At 40.9% G+C, this 26301-nt stretch overlaps 2 protein-coding genes and 1 long non-coding RNA gene across 5 annotated transcripts; 2 read left to right on the top strand and 1 right to left on the bottom strand.

Moving 5' to 3' along the window:
• The first annotated feature begins 57 nt into the window (after nucleotides 1–57).
• On the top strand, nucleotides 58–8366 carry fsd1l (fibronectin type III and SPRY domain containing 1-like). 3 transcript variants are annotated; one of them, XM_085169200.1, is made up of 13 exons: nucleotides 58–1279; nucleotides 3554–3649; nucleotides 3744–3875; nucleotides 4141–4242; nucleotides 4329–4351; nucleotides 4632–4753; nucleotides 4825–5058; nucleotides 5128–5226; nucleotides 5317–5446; nucleotides 6357–6442; nucleotides 6673–6927; nucleotides 7040–7128; nucleotides 7287–8366. In XM_085169200.1, the coding sequence occupies exons 1-13, from the start codon at nucleotides 1265–1267 to the stop codon at nucleotides 7386–7388; spliced, it is 1485 nt and encodes a 494-aa protein (XP_085025326.1). In that variant the 5' UTR covers nucleotides 58–1264; the 3' UTR covers nucleotides 7389–8366. The 3 variants fall into 3 exon arrangements, with proteins under 3 accessions (XP_085025326.1, XP_085025325.1, XP_085025327.1); XM_085169199.1 differs by having other exon boundaries at nucleotides 286–1279; nucleotides 6354–6442; XM_085169201.1 differs by lacking the exon at nucleotides 58–1279 and adding an exon at nucleotides 2790–3395 and having other exon boundaries at nucleotides 6354–6442.
• Nucleotides 7980–8328, bottom strand: LOC146514888 (uncharacterized). Its single transcript, XR_014875483.1, has 2 exons — nucleotides 8221–8328; nucleotides 7980–8147 (listed from the first exon to the last, which is right to left on the bottom strand). It is a non-coding gene; the product is annotated as an uncharacterized LOC146514888 (long non-coding RNA).
• Nucleotides 8367–9578: 1212 nt separating the features above from the next.
• Nucleotides 9579–26246, top strand: epb41l4a (erythrocyte membrane protein band 4.1 like 4A). Its single transcript, XM_085169214.1, has 23 exons — nucleotides 9579–9676; nucleotides 9832–9931; nucleotides 10989–11093; nucleotides 11165–11210; nucleotides 11309–11387; nucleotides 11623–11720; nucleotides 12273–12354; nucleotides 12561–12648; nucleotides 12730–12818; nucleotides 13077–13140; nucleotides 13258–13349; nucleotides 13758–13802; nucleotides 13920–14017; nucleotides 14104–14170; nucleotides 14249–14317; nucleotides 14430–14498; nucleotides 14735–14785; nucleotides 15743–15832; nucleotides 15927–15989; nucleotides 16058–16093; nucleotides 16186–16254; nucleotides 23553–23633; nucleotides 25333–26246. The coding sequence occupies exons 1-23, from the start codon at nucleotides 9579–9581 to the stop codon at nucleotides 25412–25414; spliced, it is 1761 nt and encodes a 586-aa protein (XP_085025340.1). The 3' UTR covers nucleotides 25415–26246.
• The last annotated feature ends 55 nt before the right edge of the window (nucleotides 26247–26301 follow it).

The following is a 26301-nucleotide window of genomic DNA, read 5'->3' as shown; positions in this document are numbered from 1 at the left end:
TAATGTGACAACATAAATCTGCTGCTCTGTCAATAAAGTTTGAAACACTAGTGTGACCTTGGGGGCTGACCTGTTTTGTTGCAGCTTTAAACAGGAGGTAATGAAGACGATTATAGCCAATCACATTTGACATCTTAGGTGCAGAAAGTTGGTCTCATGATCATTACAAACTTTATTTATAAAACCTGTAAAAACATCTAAAAAATTGATGTGAACTGAGAGCGAGGAAATCATCTGAATGCTATCCAGAATATCCAAACTACAGGGGGGAGACCCCCCCCCCCCCCACTCAGTCTAAGCCTCATGTGAGTGAGGCTTAGACTGAGTCTTTAAACAGCCATTCAGCTGCTGTGCTGCGTAAACACCCTGCTGAATAAAGAAACTCAGTCACACAAATGTGTAAAGCAGCAGGTGATGGTGTCTCTGCAATCTTGCAGAAAGCTTTAGGTAGGTCCTTAAAATCAAAGCAAAAACATTGAGGATTCTTCAGGTCAGATCCAACAAATACTGTTTCATCCAATGAGAATCGTCTGCTCTGAAGGTTTGACTGGAACACTGCTGCCTCTTTTTACCGTTTAATGTGTTTCATTAATGTTCATGTTTCCTCCATTTGTCTCCACCTGGACTCAAACAACAGGAGCAACTCTGGGTTCAGAGGAGCTTCTCTGAAATCATTCCCATCTCTGAGGTAAAACTCAGTGAAGCCACTGCTTCAGCCCCTGATCATCTCCTCCAGCTGCAGGCCCTCCAGATTTTCACCAGAAAGTCAATATTTGTTGTGAGTGCTTCTCATCCTTCAGCTGAGCTCTCTGAGCAGCTCTCTGTCATCTCTGTGAGGATCTCCAACTGTAGTTTCTTGAAGGGCATTCAAAGCTGTTGTTTGGATGTTTCTGCCTTATGTTGTGTGCTCTGTCAGGATGATCCCACACTCTGAACTTTTACTCACAGGTCAAATTTCAGAGGTCAGGTACAAGGACTGGTTTGAACACATGTCAAAAAAAGCCAAGGAAGAATTTTAAACTTTCAGAAAGCAGGAGAACTTTTGCTCAAGGGCACTTTTAAAATAACCAGAAGGTCTGACTCAAGACTTTTGCACACTACTGCGCAAACATCAGAATCAATAACTAATATACATCCCCATCAGTTTTCTCTTCTCCGCGCTCTTATTTTGACACACTTCACAGGAAATGAGTATGTACAGACGTATGCCGTCACTTCAGGCCCGTACCTTCGTCCCCACTTACCGCTGTTTCTGTCTCAGGTGATGGACGCTCAGAAGGTAAGAGTGTGATCAATCGGTGATCAATCGAGCAGTGAGTGAAAGTTAGGAGGGAGGAGGGGGGGGGGGGGGGCGGACGTGGCGGAGGGAGGGGTGCAAGGAAATGGAAGCAGGGGAGGGGGATTAGCTGCTAGCTGTTAGCTGTTAGCTTCTCTTTCTCTGGTGGACCGAGCCTCAGTGAGAACAAGAGCTGTGCATTATAACATACTGATCAGTCGGTGAGTACAGGTGGGGGTCACATGACCTTTAGCGTGTTCAGACTTTGGGGTCACAATGAACCCTCCAAGTTTCAAAATAAAACCCGTACATCCGAAGTAATTTTCATAGTAAAATACCTCATTCCTGTTCAAATGTGCTTTACTGAGTTTCTAAAAACTAGTGATGGGCAGATGAAGCTTCATGAAGCACTGAAGCTTTTCATCCAATTGGTTCACCCCAGCGCAAAGCTTCTTGAAGCTTCATTTGCTCTAGTAGGACACCTACTGGACGTAAAAATATTAGTTGGCATGAATTGTGTGGCCTTTTGCACACAGCCTGTAAATGTCAACAACAAAAGGAGTGTGTAAAACATGTATACTAGTGATGGCAGTATACTGTGTATATTTATACTGGCAGTATGGAAAATGATTATTTGGAAATGCTTAAAATGGAAATGATCATTTACTGTGAGGTGAGGTGTGGTTGGGGTGTGGACAGTGGTTGTGCTTTTGTAACGCTGAGGTATGGACAACTACAGACTGAGGCCTCAGTCCTGCTTGTTCACATTTTATTCTGTAAAAACTACATTTTCACTGGTTTTATGACCTTTTTAATGGGGAGAACATAGCTAGGATTTAATGATTTAACAAATCTTTTACATCCTTTGTCCTCCACAATGCTAAATGGCTGGGAGTCCTCAATCACCATGCTAACCAGGTCTTCATCTATTTCAGATTGTTCTCCTGAGGAAAGACAATAAAAACAAAGCACAAATATAAATATCACACACGTAACTTATTACAGTTGTATAATATTGTTATATCATTTAGTAACATTACAGCATGCTATATTATCATGACATTTAATGGTTCACCTGGTCTTGCTCCACAATCGGTGTTCCCCCTATTCTCATGCAAAGCTCTGTAGTGCCTAAGCATGGATGAGGTGTTGTTGTTATATCCCAGCTACCTGGCACATAGTAAACACTTCACCTTGTACAAAAGTAAAGACAGCTTAACATAAATTGTATTGCACCATCATTATTATGAAAATACATCTTCTGTAGAAATTGACATACCTTGTTGGGAGGAATAAAATCAAAATGTTCCCACACAGGGGAGGACATCCTCCTCTTCTTAGCTGGCTCCATTCTCTCCTGACTTTCTCTCCTCACTCTCATAAACCTCCAAACTGTCTCCAAACTCTCTCCAAACTCTCACTAACCGCAACTCTCCATCAAACACCTACATTTTTGAATGAAGTCTGAGGGGTTTATATCGCTGTCATATCTCGCGGCAAAGTTCGAACCACTTCCTGAACCAGTCACTTGGTACAGCCGGGCAGCGAGGCTTCGGACGTCATCATTTTCAGCTCCTCCCATAAATGAAGCAAGCCTCGATACGCGCATCGCGGAAACGCCCCCTCAATTACTCGACACAAGCTTCGAAGCCTCGATACAGAATGTCACATCACTACTAAAAACATACGCGTTACAAAAGCGTGAAATTACAGTTCAGTATCAGTGCACAGCCAACAAAATGTACCTGTCAATCATTCAATCAATAGTCAGTCAGTTCATTCTTAGAGCATCTCCATCATCATCTCAGGGCTACCAGGTGAAGCTTCGATCGGTGCTTTCACCTTTTATTTTGGTTCAGTGTGTCCAGACTTCCTGCTAGACTTCCGGTGAGTCTTTAACCAATGAGAGCGCCATCTGAAGGTCGGACAGCTGCAGCTCTAACAGGTGGAGCAGGCAGGTGTGTGCGGGCCAGAGACTGGCAGGATGTTGATGGTTGTATTCACCTCAGCTAGGATGCCAAGCCTTCTTTGGTCCATTATGGTCTACGGAGGCTGATCCTGGTCGAGGTGTTTAACCCGCCTTCTGAGCCGATGCTCTCGTCTGATTGGTCTCTGTCAGGTGTGAAATCAGGGAGGAAGATGAGGAAGAGGAGCTCTGTGTGTCTCGCTGTCTCTGCTCTGACAGTTTTGTGATTACTTAGTGCTGCTTAATGCTTTACCAACATGGAGGAAGGTGCTGTAAAAAAGTTTATTTTTTAAATGTTTGTTTGTAAACAGGAAGCTCTGCGCAGGATTATCAGCACATTGGCCAGTAAGAACGAGGAGCTCCAAAACTTCCTGGAAGCAGTTGACCACACGCTGACGGGCCTGCAGGTCAGCTCATTAATTAGCTGAATTAACAGAGGGAAGGGCTTAGGTGGGTGGGACAAGAGAAATTAACTAAAGTTAACTTTGAACTTTAAATCAGGAGGAGTCATGCAAGGTGATGTCAGACTTGGAGGCAGAGTTGGAGAAGCTAAACTCTGCCCTGGAGGAGAAGGGGGCGGAGCTCCGTTACATAATCAAAGAAGAGAAGCAAAGGAAGGAGGCGGAGCTTCAGGTAGAAACTTTATTTTTTAATGAATTGTTTTTATCTGGAACACTTTATTTTTTAAATTATTATTTAGTTTTAGTTTTACATATTTATTTACTCATTGTTTTTAAAGTGAGTTTTTTCTACTTTGCAAATAATATTTTACATTTAATGTATATACATTCATAAATATATTTTATATCTATTCACTGGCAGCACTTTATTTGTTTCCATTTTTTATTTTTGAAGCTATTGATTGATTGACTGGTTTGTTTTCTGCATGGTGTTTCAGAAGCAGCTGTCGGAGGGCAAGTTTGCTCTGGTCTCTTGTGAGGAGCTTCTTGACTTTGCAAATCAAACACTGACGATCAACACTGAAGAAGAATTTCTCGCGGTGAGGCGTGATGAAGACAAGGAAGATGATGTCATCAGTTCATTTAAAAAAAAAAAACTAAAAAAGCTTTTTTGCTTTGTTTTCAGGCAGCAAAACAAATCAAAGAGCGGTATGTCTGATTTGTTTAATGTGTAGAGCTGTGTAATGTGTGTTTTCATTGTCATTTCATTTCATTTGATGGTATCAGATGTTTGTTTTTGTTTGTTTGTTTACAATGTTTCTTTTTGATATCATTGATTCTTCTGAATCTTTTCAAACTAACAAACTTCTTACTGAAGCTCTCCAATGATTTGCATACAAACTCCGCCCCAACCTTTCTAACCCCATCCCTAAATACTAACACCTAACCCACCCCACTCCATTGGGATCCGCCCCAACACTGTTACCAGGGTAACAATGGCGCCGGCATTCCGCCTAACCACTCGCCCTGCGGCGTCAGACAACATGTCACAATTTACCGTGGACTTCAGTACGGAGAGGGCGGGGCTTCAACGACTTCACTTTCTGCCAGGTCAGTTGATGCAAACAGTTCAGGTGGTTGTTCTGTGAGGTCAGAGGTCACATGTTTTTCTTGTTTCTCAGTGCCGAGAGCTCCACAGATCGATGCCTCCAGTTGTGTAGTCCGTGACAACGCCATCACGGTCACCTGGCGACCGCCTGGTGAGGCAGACAATGGTGGCGATAGCAGCAGCAGACCAATCGAACGCTACGACCTAGAGTACCGAAAAACGGACCGTGACAGCACACTGAGAGTGGCAGGAGAGGCATGCTGGGAGAAAGTCTGTGACATTATCGAACCTCAGGTCACCATCTCAGGTAAAAGGTCAGAGGTCATTATTGCATGGCTACAGCATCATTGAGTTTAAACCAATTTCTTCATTTCAGGTTTGAAGTTCGATTCGCGTTTCATTGCCATTCGAGTCCGAGCTAGAAACAAAGCGGCAGCTGGCGAGTTCTCAGAGCCTATCGCCATAGAAACAACAGGTGAGCACACGACGTGGAATATTTAACTGTGTTTGAGGGGCGGAGCCTCAGATAATGATGACGCCTTGTTTTCCATGTTTTTATCTGCAGCGTATAACTTCAGCTTCGACGCTTCAACAGCGCACGCCGAGCTCAAGGTTCAGGGTGACACGGTGACCTGGGAGCCTCAGGGGGTCAAAGGTCATGATCCTCGCCTGCGAGGCAAAGAGAACAAAAGCAGGTGAGGACAGCTGTTAGTGATGATGCTGTTGTTGTTTTTTTATACACCTGAATGTATCTTAGAAGCACGATAAAATTCATCGCTCACAGTATTGTGAAATGCACAGGCTTTTATTGTGAAAGAGAAAGAACAGGAAGATGCACTTTTCTCACCTGTAGAGTGACACACCTGTGCTGGTCAGGTAACGACAGCAGGAGGTGCTCTTAATTCCCTGAAAAAGCTGGTTCGGCCCCATCTCTTTTTTTGCTGATTTTCGTATGTCCATCTGCGACTGGACGCCGCCAAGCTGTACATCATCGCTAACTGTTTGTCATTTTATCTCTGAGCTCCTAAATAAACATGCTGGCCCCGCCGGAATGGGTCAGCTGATTCAAGAGAATTATTGAGTCAGGAGGCCACACTTCCTCATTACACATTTACTGATCAGCTGACTCGTTCAGAGGTGAGATCGTGATGAGGTCACAGCGCCTACCTGTCTCACCAGTTCACACGTGCCTCAGTAAATAACCTTTAACCTTTTTATCCCTCCTCAGTCTCCGTGCTGCTTCCTCTCCAACTTGCTCAGGTAGAAACAATCATGGCTGAGTGGTTTCCTAGCAACCAATCACTCTCTCCATTTGCCATTTTCACATCACTGCTGACATCACATCAGCGTTTAATTTCCTGTTTTAATTAAAGAGTTCATGTTTGGTTTTATTTCAAAATAAAGGCTTAACATGTTTAAAGGAAATAATGTCATAACATAAACTTTTCTTCCATCATGTAACAAATGAAATGTTTTTGTCTCGCTCATCTTCCTCTCTGCTGCATCATGCTTTGGCACAACCTCATTGGCTGTTTCACCTTGCCGTTTCATTCCCGCTATGCTGTTGACATTTATTAATGGGTTTTTTTGTGTTTACCTCAGCAGCCGGAGCGCCACGCCATCACCCAATAAAACGGCTGCAAGTCGAGGAGGACGCGATCGATTTGCTGGGGAGTCGTACACAGTGCTGGGTAGTAATACTGCACTCTTATTGCAGTACTAATACTGTAGTAACACTAAAGTGAATGTCTTTAAGATGTGAGAATTTTTTTTTTTAAAAGTTGATTTAATAACAACTTGGATTGAATGATTTGACATTGAAATTTTATTCATTTTTTAAAATAATTTTTAAATAATACAAGTTAAAATAAAATTTTTCTAATTTTAAAAATTTAAAATAAATTCCTTCTTGGACTCCTAGGTGACGAGGAGATGACTAATGGTTGTCACTACTGGGAGCTCCGCCCCCTGGCTGACTGGAAATCATTCAGTGCAGGGGTGGCCTATCGGGGCAGCCTGGGACGCTTTGACCAATTAGGGAAGGGCACCGGTTCGTGGTGTCTCCACGCCAGCCAATGGCTGCAGAGCTCTCTTGCCGCAAAGCACAACAACCGAGCAAAGACACTGGATTGGCCATTACCTCACCGAATCGGAATCTACTGTGACTATGAGAATGGTCCGAAAAACAAAGAGTATTTTCAACTTCCTGGTTGCTCTTTGACAGTGTGTTTGTTTTGTTTGTTTCTTTGTTTTTGTTTGTTTCTGAATTGACTTCCTGTTTATTTCAGGTGATTTGTTGTTTATTGATGTAGATCGTCTTCGTCTTGTTCACGCCTTCAAAACAAAGTTCAGCCAGCCGCTTGTCCCCGCCTTCACCGTGAGTACTATAGCAGTAACACTACAGTAATAGATCAGTAATACTGTACAGTCACGGTTAAGTAACGGTACACTGACAGTATCACAGTACTCTCAATATATTACAGGACATACTCTGCATGTATTGTAAGTGCTAACTGCTGTAAAACTGTGCCTTAGGTTTGGTGTGGTGGTATCACCATAGCGACAGGTCTTCAGGTGCCGAGCTTTATGGGAAATTTCCTGACGACCAATCGGAGCCTCAGCAGCCTTTCCCCGTGATCGACTGATGAGCGATTTTATTTTAAGTCATATCATTGCAGTTTGTAATTCTTAAAATCAATGAGTTTCTATCAGATTTATTGCTATTGAGCATCAATTTTACAACAGTTTTTACTCTACTGTGAGGCTTTTATTGTGAAAGTCTGGAACTGAAGCCATAGTATGTAGCTGTGGATTTTCCTTTGAAATCTGTACCTAGATGTAATTTATTTTCAAGTTCTCTGTTTGTCTTGTAAGATACTATTATTCTGAAAGAGTGGACTAGAGACAGTGCTGCACATTGCTACTAAACTTTATTTTGAAACTTCTTCTTCTGACCACATGACTGACTTTTATTGTGAAGGACCCAGGGTATAAGATTTTATGAAATCATTGATTAAAAAGTGAATTTATTGATCTGACCAGAATCAATGTTTTCTGTCAATGAACACAGTTTGAAAAATAAAAGCACACAGAAAATGCTCAGCGATCCCACTAAAATAAAACATGAATAATTTACAGAATCTTTTTACAGTGTAACACCACACAGCAGCCAAAGAAAGTGTGACAAATGAAAATAATTAAGGATTATTGATCTGAAGCTCCTCTTCATCACTTCTCCTCAGACAATCCTCTGTGCTCGTCTTTGTCTTGCCTCTTCTTCGCCTCCTCAGCCTTCCTCCTGCAGACCTCATAGAGGCGAAAGGCAGCAAAGGCGGTGGCGAGCAGACAGGCAGCTCCCAGGATTGACCACCAGCTGAAGGAGGAGGAGGAGGCTCCCTGCAGAGAGGAAGGGGAGGACTGCGTAAGCAGGAGGTCACGTTGGACCCAAAATCAAAAGTCTGACGGTTACCTTGATGAAGCTATAGACTCCAAAACACAGGAGGATGATCACAGCAAGGATCTGAACGCAGACAGGAGGACTGGAGTCAGCTGCCATGATTGGTCCTTTTGTTAAATGTCACAAGCCAATCAGAACACCCAATTTCAGATTTAAAATCAATTTTTAACTTTACCTCTGTTTATAAAGTATTTTATTGTTAAAAAAAAAAAAAAAAAATCCTGAAGTGTGCTTTTATCCTGTGTCACAGGATAAAAAAAAAAGTTAAAGGTAAAAATATGAAAACATTTATATCAATAGAAATAATAGAATTAAAAATTAAACTGAAGAAAAAAAGTCACGTAAATAAATAAACACATTAAAAATAAGAGTGCCGTGCTCTCAGTGTGAACGCTGGTCTGAGCGACACAGCGCAACTGAGATGTTTTTAACAGCTACTTTAATCCCACACTGTAAAGAATTTCACCATCAGCTGATTACACTGTAAAAACAAACAACTGGTTAAAACTGTAAAAATAAATCTCAAACATACATGTTTCTATGACTATATAGCTTTTTGTATTTAAATTAACTTTTATTTACTTTCGTACATAATGAGACAGAACACTAAGTATTAGTTTTAAACATAAAAAAGTAAAATACGGTGGTTAGCACTGTTGCCTCACAGGAAGAAGGTCCTGAGATCAATTCTACCATCATGCTGGGGTCTTTCTGTGTGGACACAGTCCAAAGACATGTAGTTAGTGGGGAAAAGTTAATTGGAAACAATGGTTGTCTGTGTTAGCCCTGTCCAGGGTGTAACCTGACTCTCACCCTAAGACAGCTGAGATAGGCTCCAGCACCCTGCGACCCTGAAAAGGGTAAGCAGTGAAAAAAAGTAACGATGTTTTAAATGATCTTTCCTCAGTAATATTGAACTAAAACTGATTTAATAAAACATCACAATGCAGAAGTTCTTTAATCTTATTTTTTTATTGATCGACTTTAAACACTAAAAGTCGTTTTTGTGTTGACGCGGCGTTCAAGGGATCCACCTCAGCCTCTGCTAATCCTGCACTCAGGTTAATGAGGCAGTGAACGCAACACACACACACACACACACACACACACACACACAGACAGAGGAAATTAGCTGACTGAGCCTCAGTAAGAAGCATCAGACAGGCTGGAGTGATTTTTAAAATTTGTGATAAATTGAGCATAAAAACTGATCATCAGTGAAACTTAAAATTTGTGTCGATTGTATATAAAGTTCTGTTTCAAATTATTCTGTACACACACCTGCTTTTTGGAATTATTTGTTGAAGTTTTTTTTAAAGGGAAACACAAAGCAAAATGGAAATCAGAGGAGAGGGGGAGGAGTTATCTCTATGGTAACACAGCAACAAACCCAGAGAAACCAGAGAAGAAGGAGAGCAGACTTTGACAAAGGACCAGAGGAGGAGAGGAAGAGGAGGATCAGCAGCAGGTGAGCAGAGGAGCTGGTGACTATTTCCCATCATGCAGGGCTCAGTTTGATTCTTTGGTTTGTATCTGAGGTGCTTCAGATGTCATGCTCATCATCACCATCACTCTGTAGCTGCCACCTTTATCTTCATCAGGCTGTAACTCTGCTCATGACAGGACAATGACCTGTTTCCGGGGCAACCGGGAGGAGTTTTACGGAGAAGTGCTTCTATTGGACAACAGAAAGCTGACACTGACGGTCGAACAGGGCATCAAGGTCAGTGCCAACTTCCTGTTGGCCGTTTCCTCTCTCCTTTGAGTAAGACTGTCACCACTCTGTGGCCTCCATCAAACCTCTATGCAGTTAGAGGGGACTGACTTTGAAAGATCATCATTAAGAACTTCCTGTTATGAACTTTGATTTCAGTGGCAGTAGAAAATAGAAAACCTGACAGGTTTGATAGCTGTGTATTATTGTAGGGTCTTTACCTTACAATATATATTGTTGTGGTGGTTTATATATTTATATATTGTTGCATTGAACTGATTGGGCGGAACGGTAAAACAATGGTTAGAACTGTTGCCTGACAGCGAGAAGCTCTTGAGTTCAGCCTTGCCGGCTTTTCTGTGTGGAGTCTGCATGTTCTCTCCAGGTTCTACAGCTTCCTCCTACAGTGCAAAGAAAAGCAGTTAGTGGGGTAAGGTTAACTGGTGAATCTAAATTGCCCATAGGTGTGAATGGTTGTTTGTTTCTCTGTGTTAAATTAGCACTGTGTCAGGCTGGCAATAATGCTGTCCATCCCACGGACTTATCTCAAATCTCGTGGCGATAGAGCCTTCTCCGTGGCAGGTCCCAGACTTTGGAATAGTCTCCACCTAAATATTAGATCTGCACAAACACTTGAGCAATTTAAATCAGTACTAAAGACACATTTTTATGCCATGGCTTTTAACACACTATGACCCAAGTATTCTGGTCTTATTTTAATAATTGTGGTTATTGTTTTAATTCTTTTATTGTCCTATTATTGTTTTATATTATTATTATTGTATTACATTGTTGCTTTTTAATGCCATTTTTATATTGTTAAGCACTTTGTGCAGCGTCGGCTGTTTGAAAGGTGCTATATAAATAAACTTGACCTTGACCCCACCTCTTGCTTATAGTGGCTTGCATAGGCTCCATCCCCCCATGACCCAATAAGGCTAAGTGGAAGAGAATGAATGGATGAATTGAACTGAATTGATAGGTTTGATAGATCTGATAAGTTCTTCAGCATCCTGTCTCTGTGAGTGATGAAAGCTCTGAAGGTGACACAGTGTATTGTCCTCAGAGATCATCGAAGGCGGCCTCCGTTTTGCAGCTGGTGTTCGTTGAGCTAGGCGTGGTCGAGGTTCAGTTCTTCGGTTTAAAGTTCTGTGACAACCGGCAGCAGACGGTGAGAACACAAACAAGTAGTCCAAACTGAGCACGCTCAGGAGCAGCAGTTACTGTTTGTGTTTCTTTCAGCTCTGGTTGGATCCTTCAAAGACTCTGTCACAGCATAAAGAGCTCGGTGAGCTGCAACATGAAATTCATCAGTAACATAACTGATCTGTCTTATTGATTTATCCTCAGATTCTCAAACAGCACATTCCTCATTTTTTGTTCCAGTTGGGCCGCCGTACATTTTCTACTTTGGAGTCAAATTTTACATTGAAGATCCATCGAAGCTGAACGAGGAAACAACCCGGTATGTTTCAGTGCATCCTAACAAATCCATGAAACACTAAACGCATCATATCGGTCTCAACAAGCCTGCCACCTCATCAAAGGTGGCCATATATGGCCATCTGCCACGGGTGCCCTTAAAGGTCCCCCCTCCCCAACATGGGTGGCCTTATGTGGCCCTCTGGCATGACTAAGCCACCATAATTTCACCTGCTTTTTAAATACCCTTGGTGCAACTCATGTGTTTCCTGTGTCAGGCGTCAATTTTACCTCCAACTTTGTCAGGATGTACGTCGAGGTCGCCTGTCATGCTCCGGCCACCTCAGAGCTCAGCTGTGCGCTTTGATGCTACAGGGTGAGAAGAAAATGTATGGAATTATTTTTCTATCATAAGTCACACACGAAAAAAGATAATACAGGCATTACATTACATTCTTTGTGCATAAGTTTGTGCTGCATATACATATAGAAAATGTGTTCCTGACAGAGAAGATTTCTGACATTTTGTGTCAATTTAAGCATGTAGCAATTTGATTATTTCTAATAAAAAGAGTGTGAAACTCAAGATCATGTTTAATTATGTGGGCTAAAGCCAATAAGAAAGTTAAAGACTTTTTATGAAACGTGTATACTTACTGCATTTGATGTATTTTAACCATATATAATACATATTAGAGAATTTAACACCTGCATATGTGTAAAGAAAAGGCTTTGATTTTGATTCTGCACGTCTCCGAAAACATCAGAGCACTTTTGCAAATGAAATGAGTAAAATGAAATGTTTGCTCAGAATATGTTTTTTCTCGTGTGTGACTTATGACATCAAAATAATTCTGTACACCTGTTCATCTGCGTGACTTCTTCATCAGTCAGTAAGTTCATTATTGATCTCCCATGTTTGTTTCAGCGGATCAAGGCAACCAGAGTGAGGACAACAAGTCAGATGCTGAGGAGACGCAGGAAGTTCAACTCATCTGCAAAACGCTCAGGTACACAGGAAGTGATGCCGTGCTGTTAAAAGTCTTGTGTCTGTAATCACATGACCTGATCGCATATTTTATTTTGTTCTGCCACCATCAAAAATGTTAAAAAATGATCAATAATCAATACATGACAAAAGATGGAGCTGCACACTAACAAAAGAAATCACTTTGATTGATTGAATGATCGATTGATTCTTTCTCTTGCTGTGCAGTGGCGTCCCTTGCTCTGAGGCTCAGCGCCACTTCCTGTCTGTCTGCAGCTCTCTGCAGATGTACGGCGTCTCTCTGTTTGCCGCCTATGTAAGCCTTTTGATCACTGATCAATACAAGAACTTCAGCTGATCAATCACTAATCCGTGCTGACACCATGATTTTGTGCAGGGGGAGAACCACACCGAGTACTTCCTGGGTCCAACACCAGTGGGAGTGGTCATCTTCAAGAACAAAGAGCTGGTGGGAAAATATCTGTGGTAGGTTAAAAACGCCTGGATGACATCACAGTGATATGACCCAAACAGAAGGTTCATATTAGTGTTAATATTTAATGATACGTATTGATCAGTTTAAATGTGTGTTAACATTTCTGGTGGAATCTCTGAGATGAAGACAATGAGTCATGGTCAGGAGGATTAACAGCTAAGGGGGGCAACAAGGAGGGGGCGGGGCCAAAACAAGAGGAAACAGAAATATATGACCTCATGTGACCCTCAGCCTGCTGTCTTTTGCAGGCAGCGAATCATCAAACTTCACTTCAAAGACGAGAAGTTCGAGCTCAGAGTGTCAGGCAGAAACGTGAGTTCCTATTGGCTGACTAATGCTAAGCTAATGCTAACAGTGATCATTAGATAAAAAATATATTTTTTAAAAATGCAAAAACGTTATTTATAAAAGAAACTGCATGGTTTTCAGGGTTCAGAGACATCGTTCTTCTTCCAAACATCCGATCGCCGCAACTGCAAACATTTGTGGAAGTGTTGCGTTGAACATCACACCTTCTTCAGGTAATGCACACTGGCCTCTGTGATGATATTTAATCTGCTCACCTTCTCCAGGTATTCAGCTCTGCACACTTTGTATCTGATTCTGAAACAAAATGTTTCAGCTTCTCCTGGTTTCTTCTGATTGGCTGCCCCTCATCTGGCTTCCATAAACTAAACCTGGTTCTCGTAGGCTCCACCTTTCCCTCTTCTCAAATCACCCCATGAGCCTGCCTTTACCCATTTCACATGTGTCAGAAAACCTGGAAATAGTCAAAAAAATAAGGATACTTGCACTCCGTGACATCACACAGATCCATGAGGAGAAAAAAAGAGACAAACACACCCATACACATACAGACTCACACAGACATACGTGCACAGAAACACAGACACGCACTCACGCAGAACTCAATTTTTTTTTGTTTTCAGGATGTCAGAGATAAACCTTTTAACACACAAACTGAAACACAATAGGTAAGCACACACACACACACACACACACACACACACACACACACACACACACACACACACACACACACACACACACACAGATACACACATTTCTGATGATGCATCCTTTTCTTCCAGTTTCACTTGCTCTAAAACTCCGTCTCTCCGTCTGTTGAAAAATGGCATTGACAACAAAACGGCATCAGCTGATGTGTGTGTGAGGGCAACGCGTCAAGGTGTGTTTAGGAAGACATGCTTTGGTTTTACTATCTGTTCCTGTAATAAAATAAACTACAGCTCTGTCCCCACTTCTCTATTTCAGCCAATCAGAAGCCAAGTTTCAGTAGCGAACTAATAACACAACACAGCGCACTACCTGCTGTTCAGAGGTGAGAGAATGTGCTGATGTCATGTGATGCTGACATGCAATGATGTATTTTGATGATATCATGTGTCTGAACTTGCAGAGGGTCAGAGGGCAGGGCAAAGCCTGATCATGCTAAGCCCAGTGCACCATGGGAAAATAACACAAACATGTACGTTTAAAACAACCTTCTGCAAGGTGTAATCTGATTACTGATGCATGTAATTTAATTAATGCAGAATGTAATCTGATTACCACTGTAATCTCCAATTTCCTTGAAACAGTGGTCTGTTCAACCCAAAGTTTTGTCCAAACACCAACAAAGACGAACAAGTCCCAGGAAGACCACAAAGGTAAGGCAGGAAGGGAGAAAGGAAATGAAGGAAGGATGAAAGGAAGGCTTAAATTAAAAAAGGAAGAAAGTAAGGAAGGGATAGGGAAAGAAAGGTATAAAAAAATGGGAGGTTGGAAAGAAGGGAGGGAGGACAATGGGGAGGAAGTAAGAAAAACGGGAAAGAAGAAGTCAGGAAGGGAGGAAGGAAAGGTAAAGAGGGAACTAAAATGACACATTTTCCTGTTGGTGTTTGAGGCGGAGCAGAAGTCTTGATGGAGATCGACCAATCAGAGAGCAGAGGAGGAGGTAAGGAAACTGTCATTTCTTCAATGCCTTCATTTGTTTCTAATGAAAGCTGTGTCCAAATTCGGAAGCTGCATCCGAGACCGAGACCTTCAGATTTGCGTCACCGCTGTCTCGGTGGAGTTTAATAAAGTCAGCCGTCTGCTCCTTGCTATGTAAAATATAACAGGGCATTGGAGTAAATTTTCTACCATCTCACACTTCTGTTTAATCAGTTTTCTGTTTAATGTTTATTCAGCTATGTGAAAACTATAACTTTAATCTCAGCCAAACTGATTTATTCATAAACAGATAAAACACTGGAAAAAGCCAAACATTTTTAAGTTATCTGAGTGACTTATATATCATGTTTAACCTGAGTAGCAAAGACCGCAGGGGGTTGAAAACAATTTGCCGGGAGTTCGCTGTTCTCGCCAGCTCTAGTGAGCCTTGACCACCCGGTTAGCTATCGAGCTGGTGGGTAACAGATGGCTCCAAAAATGTCGGAGCACTTTTGCAAATATGTGATATATGTGTGTTGATAAATTAAGCAGATATTTGAAGTTTACACAGCTACATTCTAGCCTGAAATGTATCATAAAAGTTTATTTTGTGACCCAGAAAGAGTAATCAGAATAATATTACAACTAACTAGCTGCCGCCATTGTTGGAAACTGGAATTGGCTGTGCCGCGCTATGAATTCTGGGATATGGCAGGCCACAAAGGATACACTTGACCCATCCTTCAAATCTGAGGAAAAGGAGGACACATTTGTCAGCCGCATTTGAAGGAGTCTTTGAATTGGGATAGCCTACATCACAATGTATGTGACGTAATCGGCCTTCAAATGCGGCCTCAGGAGGATGCACCCTCTGAATTTTATTCAAAAGTTTTTTCATGTTTGTCCTCTGTGTGTCATGATGGTCTGCCCACCCTCAGGTTGACCGTTCAAGATATTTAATTAGCTCTCTGCCCAGCAGGTCTCATTCCCGTGGCAACACGAGCAGCGGCAGCGAATCAGAAAAGATGTCAAGTAATAGTGAGCGGCGCCGAAGAAGACCCCCAAAATGGTAAAAAAAAAAAGTTAGCTTAGCGTCTTTGTGTGGCTAACACTGATGCTAACTGAGCTAACTGTATCCATAATTCCCCATTTGTACTTAACAGTCGCCACAGTGACCACGGTCCTGACACAACTTCCTGCCACCATCGCCGCCGCCACACCCAATCGTAAGTAAAACACAATGGTAACAATGCTAACATGTGCTAAAGGCTATTGCTAACACTTGTGTTTGTAGCCACAGTCCTGACAACCAAATATGGAAACACATTCAGTAAGTTACACATTACAGAGTACTCTGATAACTTGCAGTAGTCCAATTACTTCCAGCACTCAGAATACTGTGTGTCCTTACCATGTCTCCAGGAAGGAGTTGGTGGAGCCTCCCAGTTTGATTGACAGACAAATGGAGGACATACCTTATAAGGAAGTAAGGTAAGTGAGGGTGTCACTACCCGATCCGTACCGGAAACCCGATCGGTACACCGCATGCGCGAAAGGTGTTTACTTCTGGTCGTAGCGTTTTACGATAGTTAAGGGTCAGAGTATCTGTTAAAATGTTTAGAATAATGAACCCTATTGTAAACTAAATTGGCGTCATTACAAACGTGTGTTAAATTTGATTTAGTGATAGTCGAGTGTGTTTATGCTTGTCTGTGTGGAGAGGATTGACTGGAATAGTGATGATGATGTCCGCCATCACTGTCAATTGTCAGTAAACACTTAATCTGGCTGCTGAATCTTCACGTGACATTTGCTAAGTCAATATTATTAAGTCTGTAATTAGGCGCCATTCTTCTTATTTTAGGCGTTTTTGTTCAATCGGGGAACGCTCTCTGTTGAGGAGAAAAGCATGAATTTGTTTGTATACGGATTATCCATTGTTTAAATGTCCCGGGCAGTCGAAAAGGAGGCAGAGCTGTTGAGAAATGCTAGGAGCTAACTGGGCGCTAACCATATCATTCAAATATACTGAATGTCGCAATGTTGGCAAAGAGAGGAAGTGACGTAAGATTTGCGCATGCGGGGTACCGATCGGGTTTCCGGTACGGATCGGGTAGTGACAGAGGGAATAGGGCTTTGGACTGGGGGCGTGCCAAGATGGCGGAGTGAGTAGACGCTCTCTACCGAGTTCTGCACAGAAAGTTCGTGAACAACGGTAAAACCTCAACTTTATGCTGCTAACACTAACAATTCACTAAACAAGAGAAGATACAGCAACCATAAGGCAAGAAGCAGCAGAATGCCGAATCAGAAAGGAGCGAAAAGGGGACTGGAAAGTTCCAAGTCTAAGATAGCGCCTGAGAATGCTAACGAGGAGAGTGCTACGCCCAGCAACGTGCTAATGGATAGCTTCCATAACTACGCAGCTACTACGGTGGCACTCACGTTGGCCGAAGAAGAAATGGATGAGTTCCCACCTCTCCCTGTTACACCTCTCAAGTCGCCAGCTCCGAAGAAGGTGATGTACGAACGCAGCAACTCTGACCCAGCTGATATAAATCAGATAATTTCTCGTCTGTCGGCACTAATAAACACCAGGTCTGATAACATTGAGAGCATGGTGAGAGAGAACTCGAACATGGTGAAAGAAAATACGCTCCAGATTGAGGGTCTCAAAAAGACGATTGATTTTGTGTGCGCGGAAATGAAAGATATGAAGGGGAAAGTTTGCGACTTGGAAAAAAAAGTAACTAAAGAGGAAGGTCGAGTGGACAACTGCCAACAGAGAATATCTGAGTTGGAAAGATATTCCAGGAGGTGGAATCTCAGACTACATGGAGTCAAGGAGGCTGAGAAAGAAGACGTAAGGGGAAAGGTGACTGTGATATGCCAGTCTGTTCTGCCAGAACAAAATCATAGGCTGCCTGACGTCATCGACACCGTACACCGACTCGGAGCCAAGCGACAAGGTAGCACCAGACCTAGAGGCATCATCGTGCAGTTCACCTCCCGAATCTACAGAGATGCTGTATGGAAAGCAGCCAAAACATCCTCCTACCTGCAGGACAATCATTTGAGGTTCGCTGAAGATCTGTCCAGGGAGGACAGAGAACGTCGCGACAAACTGTGGCCGATGATAGACAAAGCCCGTAAGGAGGGTAAGCCGGCTTATTTCGTGGGAGGCCGAGGATCCATCAGTGGATCAGAAGTTTTCCCTCCTTCATAGAGACGCTTATTCAGTCTCCGAATTGACTTTTCTGTAAGCTTGTTTACATGGTGAACTTGATATTTTCACCCTCAGGTTAAAGTTTTATTTTGTGTTGAAGAGTGTGTTTATCTATAAAAAGCTATATTTAAACCATAGTAGATAGTTAAATACTGTATTTTTATAAGCTTAGTCACTCAGGGTTTTTACTGTTCTACTACCTAAATTGTGCAGCACCCGGTCCCCTTATCCTATAGATCTATTCTTAGCTGTAGAAGTTTAGAACTTACTTTTTCTCTTTCTTTTTTCTAATAACTTTGTCTTTTTCATTTGTTTCTCTTAATACCAGGGGTTTAAGACAAACCTGTAAACGCAAAGCTTTGTTTTTGTTTGCCAAACAATTTAAAACAGATTTTTGCTTTTTCCAAGAGAGTCATTCCACACCTGCTGATACAAATTTTTGGAAATCACAATGGGGTAATGAAGTCTGGTTGTCCCATGGCTCTGAGCGTTCTGCTGGAGTTGCCACGCTTAAAAATGATTTTTCTGGAGATGTGTTACACTCTGACTGTGACACCTTAGGACACTACCTCTGCTCAATAATCAGACACAATAACAGTACTTTCATTGCAGTAAATATATATGGTTACAATAATAAAACTGAAAATGATAAATTACTTGACTCCTTAGATGAAAGAATTAATTTCTGGCTCTCCAAATACCCAAATTCAGTCCTCTTAATTGGTGGAGACTTTAACATCGCTTTAGACAATACGGTTGATAGGTGGCCTCCAGGGCAGCAGTCTTCATACAGTGCAAACTTAAAAAATTTTATGGGAAAATTTAATCTTGTGGATATTTGGAGAGAAAAATTTGCAGATGATAGACTCTTTACTTGGAGCAATAAGACAGGATCCAGGCAATCACGTATTGACTTTTGGCTTGTTTCTGACTGTATTGATAAAGATAATATTACTGTTAATATACTTGCCACCCCCCTCACTGAGCATAGAGCAATTCACATTAACGTCCAAATGTTTACATTGGATAATATACCTCATAAATTCTCTTATTGGAAGTTAAATAATTCTTTACTAAAAGATAAAATAGTTAACATGCAGATTAATAAATTTATTGTTTATTATTGGAACAAAGCTAACAGAGAGAAGTCCTTATGTACCAATTGGGAACTTTTTAAATGTGAAGCATGCAAATTCTTGAGAAGATATGGGAGTCAAATTGCTAAATTAAGGAAAGCTGAAGAACAAGAAGTAATAAGCAGAATTGCCTCTTATTACCAGAAGTCCCCAGAAGAAATTTCAGACGAAGATAAATTAAGTTTACTAGAACTTCAAAATAAATTGGACGGTTTATATCGACGCAAGGCTGAGGATGCTTTCATAAGATCCAGGAAGAGGTGGCTGGAGGAGGGCGAACAAAATTCTGCTTACTTTTTCAGGCTTGAAAAATACAGATCGAAAACAAACTCTATTCATCAACTAAATATTAATGGCATTGTCTCTGACAATCCTAGAGAAATTTCACATTTCTGTGCCGAATTCTATACTAAACTATACAACTCAAAATATAATGAGGATGTCTCAACAGGATTTTTCAATAATATTAAAAACCTAAAGACTATTGTTGTGGAAGATAGAAGTTATTGTGACAGCCCTCTGACTGTGGAGGAAGTTTGTAATTCCATTTCTGCACTTAAGGCCAATAAATCTCCCGGCACAGATGGTTTGACTGCAGAGTTTTATAAATCATTTTCTAATCTCCTGGCTCCATTTTTACTGCAGGTTTTTACAGAAAGTATAGAGAATAACACCCTCCCTCCTTCTCTTACTCAAGGTCTCATAACACTTATTCCAAAACCAAACAAAGACTTACTCTTTATTGATAATTGGAGACCCATCTCCCTGCTCAATAATGACTATAAGATTATGGCTATAATACTTGCTAACAGAATTAAAGAGGTCTTGGAAACAATTATCGATGAGACACAATCAGGCTTTATGAGAAACAGACACATTTCTATTAACATTAGACTGGTTTTGGATTTACTTGATTACTCTGATTTGGTACCTGACAATAGCTTCATTCTCTTCCTGGATTTTTATAAGGCTTTTGATACAATTGAACATCAATTTATTTTCCACTCTTTGGAAAAATTTGGCTTTGGAGAGTTTTTCTGTAAAGCTGTCAAAACCTTATGCACAGATGGCAATAGTTCTATTAAAATGATTAACGGCTCCACCCCGAGATTTGACCTGAAACGTGGTATTTGCCAAGGATGTCCTATTTCACCATATTTATTTTTACTTTGTACACAAATTCTTGCAACTAATATTTCAAACAGTGTTGTACAAGGAATCACCATAGCTGATAAGGAGCTTGTCATCAGCCAGTTAGCCGATGACACCACGCTCTTCTTGAAGAATGCAAACCAAATCCCTCCAGCTCTTACTGTGATTAGGGATTTCTCTGAGGCTTCTGGTTTATGCCTAAATCTAAAAAAGTGTGAGTTACTAGCAATTAAAGACTGCCCTGCAAATACTATCTGTAATATTTATGTTAAACAAGAAGTCACATACTTGGGACTGTTAATATCCAAAGACCAAAAATCAAGATGCTCTTCAAACTTCACTCCAATTATACAGAAAACCCTAAAAAAGTTCAACCAGTGGCTGCAAAGGGACTTGTCGTTGAAAGGTAGAGTATTAATTACTAAAGCTGAAGGGATATCCCGATTAACATATGCTGCTCTCTCCTTACATCTGGATAAGAAAATTAGTAAAGATATTGACCGCATGCTCTTTAATTTTATATGGAAAAACCGTACGCATTATATTAGAAAAACTGTTGTGATGAATAAGTACGAATCAGGTGGGCTTAACGTCTTAGACTTTTCTACTTTAAATAACACTTTCAAAATTAATTGGGCTAAACATTTTCTTAAAAACCCTACCTCTATCTGGAACTTTATACCATATCATATTTTCTCTCGTTTTGGTGGCTTTAATTTTATTTTAAATTGTAATTACAATGTTGAGAAACTCCCTGTAAAGCTTTCATCCTTCCATAAGCAGGTCCTCTTAGCGTGGACCCTCATTTATAAACACAACTTCTCACCTTACAAATACCTTATCTGGAACAACAGAGATATTTTATATAAAAATAAATCACTTTTCCTGGAAACTTGGGTCCAAATGGGATCCTATTGGTGGCTCAGCTGGTTAATAAAGAGGGACAACTACTTACTTACAATGACTTTATTGCACTATATAATTTTCCAATCAGTGTTCAGGAATTCTCAATGGTGCTTGGTGCCATACCCTCAGGTACTTTAATGTTATATAAAAACACTGACAGCTCAATATCTACCTCAGTCACTCTCCCTGATCCAGCTGAGTCACCAATAGGAAAAATCTGCTTTTCACAGGAACTTGGTAACAGCAATAAGAGAATACGTAGTTTATTCCAAGAAGATATCGTCTCTCTCCCATATATAATATCTTATTGGAACCGATATGTTCCAGATATCAAGTGGAAGACAGTCTGGATGATCCCCCATAAATATTTGATTGTAAATAAGGTGAAAGAAGTCTCATTTAAAATTCTACATAAATGTTATCCAGCCAGTCACTACATGGTAAAATTTAAAAGGGACATAAATACTAATTGTACTTTCTGTGGGGATCATCCAGAAACTGTGACACATCTTTTTTGGTACTGTTCTTTTACACAGAGATTCTGGAAGGAATTTAGCAGGTTTGTTATTGTCCATATTTTAAGGGAGTTTTCTTTACGATGGGAAAATGTTTTATTCTGTTTCTTTAAGTTCCCCAAGAAGAATGATAAATGTTTTTTATGATAAATTTGTTAATACTTTTAGCTACATTTTTTATCCATAAATGTAAGTTTACTAACAAAACACCATATTTCTGTCATTTTTTTAAGGATGTGGAAATGTACATTCAATCAATATCAGACTCCACCAACAAAAAGGCTCTCAAAACAATATATGTATGTGAATTTTTGCGTGTATTCTTATAATTGTTACCTTTTTCTTTTACCCCTGGCTTTTTGTGTTCATGTTCTGTTGTTTTGTATACTTCATCTGTTCGTATGTTGTATACTCATTGTTTGTTAAATAAAGTTAAAAAAAACCCCATATATATATATATATATATATATATATATATATATATATATATATATATATATATATATATATATATATATATAAAATAAATAAATAAATAAAAATTTAAAATAGGGCTTTGGAGTTGACGTCACGCCGCAGTGCATTGTGGGATCGCGGCGCCATGTCAGAAGGCAAAAAAATATCAAAACAAACACACTGTGTTGGAAGCAGGACTGCCAGAACCATGCTTAAAATCAGCGCAAAAGACAAAGGGCTGTATCGCGACCGATTGCACCCAGAAGCCAAGAGACGGTACTTGGAAAAGTAGCGTGCATCGGTAATGTGGACCCGTATGAAATAAGGCACTGGACTGGAAACCCAGACAGCCTACCGCCGTTGTCCTATCCCGATATCTTCGCGTACCTTGTCTGTGGAGTCAGCGCATAGGGGAAATCATTTTCATAAGTATAAATCCCTGGAGGCGCACATCTGATTCACAAACGGTTGGGTACAAGATTTGGCCGTTTTTAAGCCTCCACGTTGTGAGTACGTTGACCATATGACCAAGATACAGCCAGAGGTTGCACATAACATTGACTTCTCCTCAGCACCTGCCCCAAAAATTGCTCAAGAGATGAACGATTCACGATTGATGCCAGCTGTGCATTGCCATGTAAATAGTTTGCATTTCATGTGTATGTACTTGCTAAGTACATGTGAACAGATCTTGAATAAAAAAAACAAAACAAAAAAGATACTTTTTTCTATTTTATTGAAACCACTTTACAGAAAGTACAATTATTTACAATGAACTGTATATGCAACACAGAAGTTTTATGAATATTCAACAAGAGCAAGTTTCATTTGGCCCTGGTTTGACCAGGGGGCACATATTCACCAAAACACAGCACACCTTAACAATCTTATCAAGCAGTGTTGTGTCTTCACCCTCACATGATATGAGTAATCAGATTGGCATTGTAGTGTGTAGCATTTTGAACTGGTTACGCAAACTACCTATTACTCGCTCAACATGAATTCTCAGGTGGGCAATTGCTCTCGTTTGGGGATGGCAGAGAACTCGATATCCGCTCGTCTGACCGCTGCAATCCAAGCCTGACGTCTTCGTTTAGTATGATCGGATACATGAGATCCCTCCCATTGCCTCCAAGAGGGGAAACGATGAAAAGAGTGCCCATTTTCCAGCTTCTTGCCTTCCCTATCGTGTGATCTACCATTGCAACCGACAACACAGTACGTACGAACCACAGCTGACGCTTCTGTGTGCTTTGTCTGGCCTACTGTCATGGCGGGAGGGGGCGTGGCCCTCCCGTGACATCACGCTCCAAAGCCCAAGGAACTCCAAAGGCAAGGAACTGAGGGAGGGAGGAAGGAAGGAAGGAGGGAACTAAAGAATATATTGGTGTTTTTCAGGGTGTTGGGAGAGCCAGTCAGAATGTGTCGTTCTCGTTGGACTCGACGGCATCAGCGGTGGGTGTCAGCCTCAGACCTCCGGTGGGTGTGGCTCACTGTGTTCACGCTTCATACTGGAAACATTAAATAATTTGAATGTAAAGGTCTAAATTGAAAACATTGGTCAACCTTCAATTTCAGGAACAGGCCAAATCACAGTAGGTGAAATTCAAATCCAACCTCAGGTTAGTTCCACAAATGGTCTCAGGTGCTGTCGCCAAAACAAATCAGAGAAACAAGAAACTGCTTTATGATCACTACAGAACAAAGAATCACTCAGAAGAATACAGAACAATACAGACCAGCCCTCCACTGACAGTCACGACTCCTCTGACTGGCCAAAAGACAGTCAGAAAATCTGGTTTACTGTGGAGTGTAATCTGATTACTGTGGGGTGTAATCTGAAGTAAATTTAGATGACATGGTTTTTGGCAGTATGAGAACTGTGACTGATAACTTATCATATATAATAACTGTATTTTTTTTTTACAAGGAATGAAAGAGAAATGTAATAATCAGCTCACTATTAATGACATCACTGGGGCTGCCACTGTTTGCAGTTGATGACACTAATTATTACAAGAGAAAGCAACCGGAGGAAGAACTAAGACATGTAAGGCCAGAGGAAACCACGAGTTCTTTTAAAAATGACCTGTTCATCAACAACTGGGAAAATGTTCATATGGATGGTGCATATGACACATTTTTAAGAATATTCATTACATTATAAGATGAAAACTGTCCAACAGTACAATACAGCAGAAACCAAAAACTGATCATTTCCAAATGCATGTAAAAAAGAAAAACACGCTGTATGAGGAATTCATAAATTAAATTAAATTTTATTTACACAGCGCCAAATCACAACAACCTCAAGGCGCCTTGTATTGTAAGGTAGACCCTACAATAATACATACAGAGAAAAACCCAACAATCAAATGCCCCCCTATGAGCAAGCACTTTGGCAACAGTGGGAAGGAATAACTCACTTTTAACAAGAAGAAACCTCCGACAGAACCAGGCTCAGGGAGGGGCAGCCAGCTGCCACGACCAGTTGGGGTGAGGGGAGGATGATGGGATAAGACATGCTGTGGAAGAGAGACAGAGATTAATAATTCATTACACAACGAACATGAGAAGCAGAACATAAATGTAAAATTACAAAAATAAGTTTATGTTAAACGGCTATTGTGAAAGAAGTGTTCTTTAAACTAGAAGAAACACAGTATGGTGCACTGCCTGCTTCTGAATAAACTAACCCACAAAAAAAGTTTATGAAGTCACTTAAATATTGATGTAAGACCTTTTGGGATGGATCTGACTGAAACCTGCTCCGGTACTTTCTCCGTGACAAACTTACAGCTGATCCTGATGTGTGGCTCAGTAACCTGGTCCAGGCTGTCTGGTGATGCCAACTGAGAAATCGCCCTTTGCATGAGAGAAGCTGAAAAATACAGGAGCCCGAAATGTTGCCATGACAACTGTTTTAATTTTATTTATACTGGAAATCAGGAAGGGTCTCCTCACAGAACTGATCACATCAGAAACAATAAAGCTTTAATCAAACTGAAGCCGTGCACACAGACACGCCGATGTCATTACTGCTGTTGATGACATCGGCACTCTCTTTATTAATAATGGTGATATCAGTATCACTATAACAATGCTACAATAACATGCGTGTAAATAAATATGTAATGAGGTTTTGCATTTGAACTTTTTTGCTTCATTTGTGTTTTAGTTGTACAGAATTGCTTCCTCCTCTTCCTGTTACCACGGCAGCTGACACTTCCTGTCGGTTTCCCACGAGCAAGCACAGTTAAGACATGGGCCGGGCTGTTGTGAAGTCTCGTTTTGAAGCCTTGAAATGAGCATTTCTGCCAAAAAGACAGATGTGATCCAGTGTTTATAGAGGTCAGACAGCTGCTTCCACAGACCTGTACAGGAGCTGTCACCCCTTGTGGCCTTCGGACAGAACTTCATGCTTAGCTTCACCCAGGAGCTGCCTCTATGTTTGTCATCATCACCTCTGTTACCAGTACTAGGGATGGAGCTTTATCAGATGGTGCTGGTGTGTCGATTCATAGCCACTGCCCAGAGGTTCTGACTTCCTCTGAAGTTCAGGTCACTTCCTGGTTAAATGTCAAGGATTAGGGTAGATAATATTTACTAAGGCAGGTATCTGGAGGCTATTACAGGTGAGGAGCAGTTTGAGGAGTGAAGGAAATCTAACTCTGGCATTTCACAAACGCCTTTAATAAGCTTTCTGACTGAAGGCTGGGAGAACTGACCCTGCTTTTGTCCGCCTTCATGGAACAAGTCTAATGGAAGCACAGAAGAGTCTTCACACCTGTGAACACACCTGTCTTACCTGCTTGTATGTGATCAGTTTTTGAGTCTCTCTTTTATTTATGGTCATTTAATTTTTAGTGACTCTTGATGTGAATAAATGGCTACCTCATCTTGCTCTCTCTGGCAGTGATGAAAAAGGACTTCTCTGTTTTATGATCTTTGAGCTCAAGGCTGTTACATGTAGCTGCTGTCAGCTGTTCTGTGTTTGTTGGTCTCATTTTGTTCTCTTTTCTTTTTTGTGGTTTAAAAATCTGAACAATCAATAAAAATCTGACTTACATTAGTATTTAAAAATGTAAATAATGTTTATTAATGATGGAGCTGCTGTGGAGAGAAACTGTGAGAACCTTCCTCCAGC

The sequence above is a fragment of the Neolamprologus multifasciatus genome, chromosome 7, assembly GCF_963576455.1.
Source record: "Neolamprologus multifasciatus chromosome 7, fNeoMul1.2, whole genome shotgun sequence".
Taxonomy (NCBI): domain Eukaryota; kingdom Metazoa; phylum Chordata; class Actinopteri; order Cichliformes; family Cichlidae; genus Neolamprologus; species Neolamprologus multifasciatus.
This window is presented reverse-complemented; position numbering and strand designations above follow the sequence as displayed.

Bases quoted from the DNA above. Each gene is read 5' to 3' on its own strand.
- fsd1l (XM_085169199.1), top strand. The intron at 6,443-6,672 runs GTAGTAATACTG...TTGGACTCCTAG, and splicing joins GGAGTCGTACACAGTGCTGG to GTGACGAGGAGATGACTAAT. The intron at 7,129-7,286 runs GTGAGTACTATA...ACTGTGCCTTAG, and splicing joins CGCTTGTCCCCGCCTTCACC to GTTTGGTGTGGTGGTATCAC.
- epb41l4a (XM_085169214.1), top strand. From the start codon at position 9,579: ATGGTAACACAGCAACAAACCCAGAGAAACCAGAGAAGAAGGAGAGCA. The intron at 13,350-13,757 runs GTAATGCACACT...TTTTGTTTTCAG, and splicing joins GAACATCACACCTTCTTCAG to GATGTCAGAGATAAACCTTT. The intron at 16,255-23,552 runs GTAAGTGAGGGT...GGTGTTTTTCAG, and splicing joins ATACCTTATAAGGAAGTAAG to GGTGTTGGGAGAGCCAGTCA.